Source organism: Periophthalmus magnuspinnatus, chromosome 23 (genome assembly GCF_009829125.3).
Source record: "Periophthalmus magnuspinnatus isolate fPerMag1 chromosome 23, fPerMag1.2.pri, whole genome shotgun sequence".
Lineage (NCBI taxonomy): Eukaryota > Metazoa > Chordata > Actinopteri > Gobiiformes > Gobiidae > Periophthalmus > Periophthalmus magnuspinnatus.
This window is the reverse complement of record NC_047148.1, coordinates 17,852,374-17,863,078: the sequence shown is the minus strand read 5'-3', so window position 1 is coordinate 17,863,078 and position 10,705 is coordinate 17,852,374. Positions and strand designations below refer to the sequence as shown.

General features: G+C 37.7%; 1 protein-coding gene across 1 annotated transcript; it reads left to right on the top strand.

The window, feature by feature from the left end:
- The first annotated feature begins 4,517 nt into the window (after positions 1-4,517).
- crhbp (corticotropin releasing hormone binding protein) lies at positions 4,518-6,708 on the top strand. The gene is made up of 7 exons (XM_033989852.2): positions 4,518-4,620; positions 4,703-4,805; positions 4,943-5,100; positions 5,436-5,646; positions 5,744-5,889; positions 5,973-6,090; positions 6,411-6,708. The coding sequence occupies exons 1-7, from the start codon at positions 4,540-4,542 to the stop codon at positions 6,563-6,565; spliced, it is 972 nt and encodes a 323-aa protein (XP_033845743.1). The 5' UTR covers positions 4,518-4,539; the 3' UTR covers positions 6,566-6,708.
- Positions 6,709-10,705: the final 3,997 nt, after the last annotated feature.

Here is a 10,705-nt window from a genome sequence, read left to right as displayed (position 1 = left end):
CTGACCCCCATGGGGGAATAAGTGTAAAATGTGCCTTTGATAGCAACTTCTTGCAGGAAAAGTGGCCAGAGTCTTATTCATCAGCTCATTTCTACGACAACATAGAATTGACAAATGTGTACTTAAATAAAATCAGCAGTATCACATTTTAACATGTTATCATGAAATTACATGACACTATCTCAAAATTATGTGATAGTTTGATGTTAAAAAGTGACACAAAATTCATGAAATAATGAAATTACATGATAAGAAATTTCACAATGTGAACTCAACTTGGAGCTGTGGGAGACAGATGACTTGAGTTGTCCTCTTTAGACACAGAGTGAGTCCCAGTACGTACCCCTGGTCTACAGCTGTGTACACAGTAAGACACAGCTTTCATCTGTCTTTGACAACAGCCTAACTTCAGTAAAATGAATGGTACATTTAATAGTGTACTTAATCAGCTTCAGTATCTTTTCTGATCCAGTATCTCTCTGATGTCTGCTGTCACTGTCATGCAGTGATCTATCCCCCGTGTGTAAAGATTAGCTGGACACTGGTGCTAGGTGCTACAGTAGGATGTTACATGGGGAATATGACTCACTTCCTCAGATCTGGAACATGGGTACAGGCTCATGTGGCTGATTGCTGTACTTCCTTGTTTTACATTCCATGTTATTTCAAGATCATTTCTTATCACGTAATTTCATGATAATTTTATATCAGTTAATATACCTGTTATCTTGTTAAAACATAATTCTGCCAACTTTATATATACAGAATTGGCAGCAATTTGTCTTTGTACATTCCAGGTGTTGCTGTAAATCTTAAAATGTTTAGTGTAATAGTAAATAGCCACACATGGCCTGGAGGAGAGTGTCTTGCTTGTTTCCATGGAAATGTTTTTCCTTCAGTTTGGCTATAATCTTCCACTGTGTGGCATAAAACATATCTGTCTCCATGGAGAATGTTCTGAAGTATGTTTTAACCTTTTTATTTCCATGGAATCAAGCAGGAGACATGCCACCTCCAGAAACTTAGACTTAGCCTTAGAATTAGACAACTGTACCTTTTAACCTGTTAAATTGGAGATTGTCAAAGAAGAATCATCAGCATTTCATTTTAGGGAAAAGGATGTTACATTGTCAACATATTTTAACTATAAGCCGTGGTTGATGAAATTATTCATTTATCACATATATTTATAAAATGTATTCAACAGTGCGTTTTGACGTTTTAACTGTTGTTAAAGAACTAATGTACCAAGTGGATTTTCCACGCGTTGTACTATAATACATTTTCCAAAAGAGGGCGCTAGAAGTACAGCTGCACTGAGGACTGAGCAGAGCCACAGAGGCTCTGGTGGTAACAGGAGTGGATATGATGGAAGGTTCATTTCAAGACACGTGTTGATTTTTGACACAAAAATGCAAACTCTAAAAACGTAAAGCATGTTCAAATCTCAACGACTAGCCACAAAATACAAGACTAAACATTACTTTCAGTGTGGAGCCTGTGTGCCTCTACCATGTCTTTGAAACAGCAACACAAAATTAGGTCTACGCAATTTATTGATAAAACGATTTAAGATTATTTTATTTTGTTTGTTTTATTTTAATTTATAATCTCATCACCTCGAGAATCCTAAGAGCCACAGACCCACAGAAACAGGCACAGGTTGAATATTGATGTTTTCCAGTTAACTCCTGCAGAGCCTCTAAAAGTCAGTGTCTTGCCCGGTGATAGAATTTTGGGGGCCCAGGACAAGAACACTCACCTTTAAATAATACAGAGACGGTCCAATTATGAGCCCCTTGTCAACTTCTGTGGTTAGTGTTAAAGTGCATAAATGAAGTTAATCTATGGATTTCACCTAATGATTATATTTAAGTAAAAAAAAAAAAAAAAAAAAGGGCCAATTTTATGAATTTATAGCTCTACTTCCTGATTGCCCTTGGGCAGCAAACGTGTCATATGAAGAGGTAATACAATATCTGTTACTTAACTGTAAACGAGGCCCAAATCTGGGCTAATTTCCTGAATAGGAGACTAATTATTTCGACAAATACAATTTTAGGCATTGTCTTATTTCTTTACTTTGATTTGTTGACTTGTCAGATTGGTTTGGGGATGTTCTTTATTGTTGGGGCAATCCAAAACTAGATTAACAAAAACAAACCCATGCAGGTAAAGAAGGCCAGGGCATGTTTCAGAGTGAACCTCCTCCCTTAGGGCAGGACTCATCTGGCATTATAAACTCTAATGCATCAGACCAGTATCTGTACAATATCTGACTATGTTTGAAAGCTTTTCTATGTTCACAGTATAGGTTCCGTTCACTTGACATCATAAAATTAAAAAGACGATTTAAATTGAGCTGGACCACAGGTCAGTTTGCCTCCACTCACAGAAGTCTCCCCTCACAACTGGAAAATCAGCTGAAGCACACTCAGAATCACAATATTCTAAATTGAATTCTGCTTCAAATGCAATTGGAGATATATGATGAACAATACAGAAACAATTGTTCTAAGAGTTCTAAAAATGGCTGCATGTGGTGAATGAGCTCTTGTGGTGGAAAATGGATTTCAGTCCCTTCTGCAGTATTTGCAAGAATTTGTAGCTTATCGTGTTATGACATAAGCAGGTCTCTCTAAATCTGAATTATACGGAGCTGAACTGAATCCTTTTCACACACACAAGCCAAGACTACTTATGTGCCATAGACGACATTTATATTCATGTGTCACTATAGACTGGAGTAAAGAAGGTGGAATTGCTGGCCCTACCTGCACTACTGAGAGACAGGTTATTTACAAAAGTATTATAGTTAAACTGCAAAACAGGCCTATGTGCAAATGGAACAGTAAAAAAAAGTAAAAAAGTAAAAGTTAAAAAAAAAAAAAAAAAAAAAAATCATTCAGATATTTACTTAAGATCAAAAGGAGACACATGATAGCACATTGTAAAAAAATGTAATCTCTCTCAATTCTATGTTCCTGTGGCGCTAAAACACAGCTCAGTGTTCAACGTCTAATGTGGCTCGAATCAAAAAATGACAAAATTTCTCTAAAAATTGAGAACATGGGGCCCTTTTATCATAATTTTCTCACAATTGTAGGCACAAGCTGTCGACTCTTAGGCCTTTTATTTCAAAGTGAGAATAAAAAGAAAAAAAATCTAAATTTGAGCAATATCACTTAAATGATCACGCGGTTGCAGTACTTTACATTCAGCATTAAATTACTACCTTTTGCTTACTTTATACTGTGTGATTAGTTATTTTCTAATTCAATGAGCAGTTCGAGGGCAGACTGTAGAGAACCTTCAACAGGTAAGACCAATGGAACAAGAACAAAGTATGTGTGTATGACTCATACTACACACTGTATTCTTCAACAAAAATATTGACCTAATTCCCTCCCACCCAGTTTTCCTAAATGTGCCAAACCACGCTTTCTTTTGGTGGCACTTCCGGTTAAGCAGGAATCTCATTTATTTCCATTCAATTTGAAAAAAGTTTTGCATTAAAAATATGATATGATATGATTAAGTAGGTTAACTTGTGACAAATGCTCATGTGATCGGAAAGTCAACACTGCACCGATTCTCTGAGAGGCTTTAAAATATTTGCTGTCAAGATGAACAGTCCCATGCAAAACAAAACAACCCTGATGACGATGGCGGCGACCATGGCAACTTCCGGAATAAGGCGAATACTGAGGTCAAAGGAGGAAGTGAAAATTGACTGACAGAGTAGTGGCTGTGTTGTTTTGAAGCCAAACACCAACATGCATTTTCTTCTGCCTGTGTGTGTGTGATGTTTTATCAGCGTCGAGAAAGAAGAAACTGGAGAAAAGTGTTTTGTAGTCAAGTCACAACCTTGGATATGGCCTCTGGGTATGTTGGGATTCATATCTGGGAGCTCTTATCTGCTGTCTGAATTCATTTGTCACTGTCTTTAATAAAGTCTCAAGAAAACACACTGCATGGATCTACTGCAAAGGTGACCCAAATACAGGGAAGATATTCACCTTTGCAGCAAAAATATTCTAGTTGTTGTAATGTCTTGGATAAAACACAACAAAACTGGATTTGCTTATTGGAAAAAAGAAGGAGTTCATTGTATATTGTGACCCTGAATGTAAATTTAGGTCACTTTTTCTGAACTACACATCATTTTGCCTATATTATTTTGTCATCCTCAGGTTTTGGAGTCTGTGTCACCTTTGCAAAAACTGAACTTTATCCATATGAGCAGTGAATCAACAGGGGGGAAAAATAGGTGTGTTTGATTAGGGGTTCACAGGTCAGAACAAATGGTAAACGTCTCACTGTTTTCACGCAGCACTGCAGTTCATCTCTCCCTCACAGTATTTCAAACGCGTCCTCTTCTCTCGCTCTCGTCACAAACACGTAATTGGCTGAGGTCCCCCCTGTAGGGAGCATGGACCGGATCAATCAGCGGTCCAGGCACCAGGGGGATATAAAGGGAGCGAGGGGTAAGGCATTGTTTATCCTTGTATCAACTCCGGTGACAGCTTCGCGCGCGTAATGGAGCGCACCTTCAGAGAGCAGCTGTTCTTACTGGTCTTGTGTCTGTCTGCGCTCAAAGGAGACTCCAGGTACATCGAGGTAAGCGTATCTTTTCTCTTTTCATTTTTATGTTAACTTTTCCATACTGAAAGCTTCGGGTTTTTTTTTTTTTTTTTTGCAGAATAACGACATATCCAGGGATGATTTATATTCAGTTTTTAACCTGGACCTCAAGAGAGAAATGCCAGAAATCCCAGAAGAGCTCATCTATCGCCGAAGTTTGCGTAAGGAACATTTTCTAAACTAAAAAAAAAAAGTTCATTTGGCATTTAAATTCCCCTGCGTAAAACCTTATGCAGACGTTGGTAACAATCAGTGACGTGTTGCTACCTGAGTTTGTACGTGTGATGCTCGTACGCAGGGTGTCTGGACATGATCTCGGTGGAGGGACAGTTCACCTTCACAGCGGGACGGCCTCACCTCAACTGTGCCACGTTTTTCATGGCTGAGCCCAATGAAGTCATCAGCCTGGAGTACGACCATGTGGACATCGACTGCAGAGGAGGGGACTTCATCACGGTGCGTTTGGAACTTTAAGTAGGATATCCAGGGGGTTTAGAATAATGAAGATAGGGATTAACTGATTCATTTAACGCAAAAATTTAAGGGTATATCATTTGATTTGTGCACTTTGTTGCAGTAGAAGGGCAGGTAACAACAAGTGATTTGCTTATAGCTGTTTCATTTTCCACCTAGAACAAATATTAGTCTATATTATTCATTTGTGTCAGAGCCTATTCAATTATAAAGACCAAATAGACTAATTTCATGATGTTTTATTGCTCTCTGAAGGTGCGCTCCATTACGCGCGCTCCATTGACTTTGGATGAACTTGACTTGTGTTGCACCTGCAGGTATTTGATGGCTGGGTGATGAAAGGAGAGAAGTTCCCCAGTTCGCAGGACCACCCCGTGCCACTATTTGAGCGCTATGTGGATTACTGCGACTCGGGTGCTGTGAGAAACAACGTGCGCTCCAACCAAAACGTGGCCATGCTGTTTTTCCGCATCCACAACGAGGGCAGCAGCTTCACCGTGACGATTAGAAAGCACCTAAACCCTTTTCGTGAGTATTTTGTGGACTATTTTCATCAGTATTATTTCACCTCCTCTATTTATCACCGTGAACGTGCAAATAAGAAACTTTTTCCTTCCTCTCGCAGCCTGTAATGTCATCTCTCAGTCGCCAGAGGGCAGTTATACGATGGTCATCCCTCAGCAGCATCGAAACTGCAGCTTTTCCATTGTTTATCCAGTGGAAATAGAGATCTCTGAATTCAGTCTGGGCCACTACAACAACATTGCTAAGGTTGGCATACTAAATTCAAGAATGTGTAATGTTATGTTATGAGTTTTGTCAGATTTCATGATAAAACATCTCTGTGTGTGCAGCGGTTGTTGCCCGGTTGTGCTGAAACAGGAGACTTTGTGCAGCTGCTGGGAGGAAACTCTATTGACTCGTCCAAATTAGTGCCCATCACTGACCTCTGCATCTCATTCACGGGCCCCAGTGAGTAACCTGCCTGCTACACTTTATAATAATTACAGCTTAGTTAGACTTAATAAAGCATAAATAAAAAAAACTGCTGGGTTTCAGATGACGTCACAACAGTTTATAGGCAAATTTAATACAGACATACTGCTAAGTTGTTGTACAGTAAGCTCTTGAGTCTCAATTGCGGGGTTACACGATAATACTGAGGTAATAATTAAGTAGTCCCTAAGCCTGAATCATTATAAAGTGTTATCGAATACTCTTTTTCATGAAATATGTCCCAACTTGATGCTTTAACAGCCTGTATGGTGCATGTGTTTGTTTGTTTTTTGCAGCTCAAATGAAGATTGGCTGCGAGAACAGTGTGGTGAGGATGGTTTCCAGTGGGAGGTTCATTAATCGAGTATCCTTCAGCTACAGACTACTGAACAGTCAGGAGCTGCAGAGCTTCAAACTCAACAGCATAGATGACTTCTGCTTTAGCAACTGACAGCAACAGTCATTTAAACACAGTATTCAAAAACACACATGACAATGACTTTAAGTGTCATGTCATAATAAAAGACTTCACATTTTTTGGAAGAAGACAAGTGTGTTTTTGGACATCTTTTTGTATTTATTTTATTTATTCAGTTGAAGCATTCAAAGTTGTATTTATTATTATTATTATTATTATTATTATTATTATTATTATTATTATTATTATATTTTATTATTATTTTTTTTTTTTTTATTATTATTATTATGTCATAAATTATTGCTTTTCTACGCTATAGTGAAAACATAATTCATAATGAAGAACAATATTATAATTTTAATCTGTATCACTTTGTATAAATCTACATTTTGTAATAAAATTTTACTGCATGATAAAGCAAAGCAACTTGTTTATATTGTCCTGATGAACCCATGCACCGATGGGGCAGTCGCTATAAAAGATCAAAGGTATAATTACAGATTCGCTGATTAGAGCTGCTGTTGTGATTTGATAAAGATCTGAATAAGACTTAGAAGAAAGCCGCCTTATCTCAATACGCTGCAGCACATGTTGTATCACAGTGTCTAATGACTTACAGTCTGATCGACTTCAACCAGAGAGAAGGACAATTTGTGCTTGTAAAAATGTTTATGAGGAAGAGGACATCATAGCACAACAGTCTTTCATTCCAGGAAAGACCCTGTCGTTTTATTTTGCTTCTAGGTTTATCAGTAACAGTATATCTCATGAGTTTAGTCTGTATGCTTGTTGTTAAAGGCTGTGTAAAGTACATGCCATACTTTTGTCGAGGTTGAGAAAAGTACAGTCCATAAGTGCTGAATGAAAAACCCTAGAGTGAGAAGAAAAAAAAAGAGAAAAATTGTTGTCTGACACCTGTATTGTCAAATAATAATGAAGATAATCACTGGCCGAGAGAGTTAGGTTGAAACTATAATATACATGACAACATCACTCGAGGAAATACAAAAACTAAAACACAGCTCTGTCCATGCCTGTCCACCTTTCCCACAGTCAAGGAATAATTTGATCTGAGATAGATATTCATATAGTTTTTGAGTTTGAGTTGGTGGTAGCAGGAGTAGACTTAAATGTTTTCTAAAGTGTGATATAAAATTGAATGCAAAGATTTCTGGGCAAACCCTTTGATCTCAAGAGGTTATTTCATATAAACAAATGTTAACATAAACTTGTATTATTTGGTGACAGGGGGAAAAATATTCCTATAAGTACAAAGGGACCACATATTATAAATATGGAATATTTGTTTTTGTTTTTATGAATGAGCTGTATTGTGAAGAGATAGATATACAATTAATAGTTTGCAGAAGGCAATGCATTTCTCTTGAGGGAAAGTCCCAAGTTGAAGTGAACAAGGACAGAAACGACTTTTTTATCTATCTATCTATCTATCTATCTATCTATCTATCTATCTATCTATCTATCTATCTATCTATCTATCTATCTATCTATCTATCTATCTATCTATCTATCTATCTATCTATCTATCTATCTATCTATAGAGAGAGAGAGAGAGAGAGAGAGAGAATAGTCAGTTTTAAGTAGAAGAGGTTGAACTAGTGCATGTTCTGTGGCGATAAGATGATAATGATGATAATAATAATAATTGAGCTGAGTCTCAGGAGACGGGAGTGATGGAAAGCGTCTTATTCCAGTGCACTGCTCAATGGGGCTGGACTATGGAGTCATTCTGTCCTGAGGGAAGGTCCTGGAGCAGAGTGGAAAGACTCATGTGGAGCTAAGTACATCTCACGTTTTATAAACGCACATACTTCCTTGTCCAGGTGTTGAGCCAGGAGACAATAGAACAACAGCTCAGACTCTTCTGGTCCTGAGGAAAAAGTCTGACACCACAGTGACGCACATGGTGACGACACGCTCAGCATTTGGCAGATAAGAGCTTCGAGGCTTTACAGCACACTGTAAGTCACAGCATTGAGATGCAGTACAGTAAGAGGGGAGATATGAAAATATATACAGTCCTGGGCTGGGATGGAATTCATTTCCTCAAGCATTGCCTACTTTCCATACTGTGGGGTGTGCTGTTTAAACAATATGTGCAAGCCAGCCTTTGTCTTCTCCAAAAAATAACTCTCTGATGCTCTCATGTTTTATTTTTGACATTTTGGACCAGATTTCTCTCCAAACATCACACCAATATTGACCACACTGTTGCTTATGAGATCACTCACGCACAAAAGAACATGTATTCTGTTTGATAAAGCTGTGAAGACATTTTAGTTCATATTTTAGATAATTAGCAGTGAAAGAGTTTACTGCCTTAAAAGGACATTTGGTGCCAAAAATAGTGACGTGTACAGAAAAGAAAGTATATCTGGTAGATGTAACTATAGAAGGGGCGTCTAAATATCCACGTTTATAAATTATCAAATGGTATTTCAGATTGATAGCAACCTTTTATAATTTGAACAAAAACATAATTACGGCCTGGCTTCCTCCCAGAGAGCCAGTGTGATTATCCTGCTCAATTACAGCCAATCACAGCCAATTTGCATTGTAACTACAAGGGTCTGTGCAATCACCATCTGCACACACAAAGGCATCAACGATTGCCTCAGAAAAAAGTCCTTATGCCACAGCTAAAACTTGGAGATTGTTTGTTCCTAGTGGCAATCCTTGGCCCTTATGGAATGGTGAAAGAGCCTATCACTATGCTCATGTTAGAGATGAACAATTTTTAGTTTTAAGAAGTCACAGTCAATGCATCAGGGCATTTGCCTGGCAAATCCAGAATGAAATCTCTCAATATCTTTAATACAGACTAATCTCGTCAGTCTGGTTCCCATCAAACATGCGGTCAGATTTTTTTTTTTTTTTTTCAGTGCTGCATGTGAAATGAAGGAGCTCATTGGCAGTGTTGATCAGATTACTCTGCAATTACTACTAAAACCTTCTTACTACTCCTTCTAAAAGTAATTACTAATTACTGCTCTGGTTACTTTATTTCAAAGTAATTTGACTGATTATTACAAGTTACATATATCTATAAAAAACAAAACAAAAAAAAACATACAGGTTAGGAACCAACTTATAAGAACGTGATTTCCAGCAGAGACACTCGTATCTTCCTCCTTGAACACACTTATACTGTTTTGGTTCACAGCTGATCTGTGTCTGATGGTGCTCAATGGTCACCTATAATTTACAAAGAACATTTTATCTCACCCTAAATGTATCTCACCTCAGATCTTAGTATTTGGCTCATTGATTGATTTCTACAGAAATCCACCATGTTTTTCAGCCTGTGTCATATTTTCTTCCCTTCTTTTTTCCTGGTACAGATGGATCATGTGTGTCCCCGAAAGGCTGAACCACCTGCCAATCACTCCCATTGAAAAACGAGAGATTCAGCGATGAACAGACTCATGTCTTCATAAAGTATTTGAAGAAGTGTATACTCTGGATCTCAGGCAATTAGGACATGGTTCCCAACTTTGTTTCCTTGGAGCCTTTGAGACTTGCCGGGCCCACTCTGTCTAAAACTGATGCTCCAACAACTACATCCTTACCACAAAATTCCAGGGATCCTGCAATCTTATAATATAATATCATTCTTAATGGGTCGTACCTCAAAGTCTCCAAAGTATTACTGAATATTACTCATTGAGAATAAATACATATGTAATTAACAGTAAGCCAGGAATATGATTTTATGCAGTAATATTATGCATTGACAAAAGATTTTCCCAGGATTAACAAAATGAAAATTACATTTTGATTTTATTTTTGTTTACATTTTGGACTCAACAACCTGGCATAAAATGACATTTCTTTGCAAATAAAAACATATATTTATCATTAAAAGGTCAGACGATACTACATATCTACTACATCTTTCAGTAATCCAGATAGATTTGGTCAGTGTATCATTTTCTTAGTGAGTGACAAACTGGGTTTTTCCACCAGCATTGGCACGGTGACAGTTTGTCTCTTCGTAGGTTTCAGTTACATATGTTTTTTGCAGTGATGGACACCATTTTGAGGACTTTTGACCATTCCAAGGATAGACTATATTGAATTGCTAGTTGCTACAGTCAAAATTTTTCTTCCCCTGGATATTTGGCAGAATTGTGGATCACTGAAATGAATGGG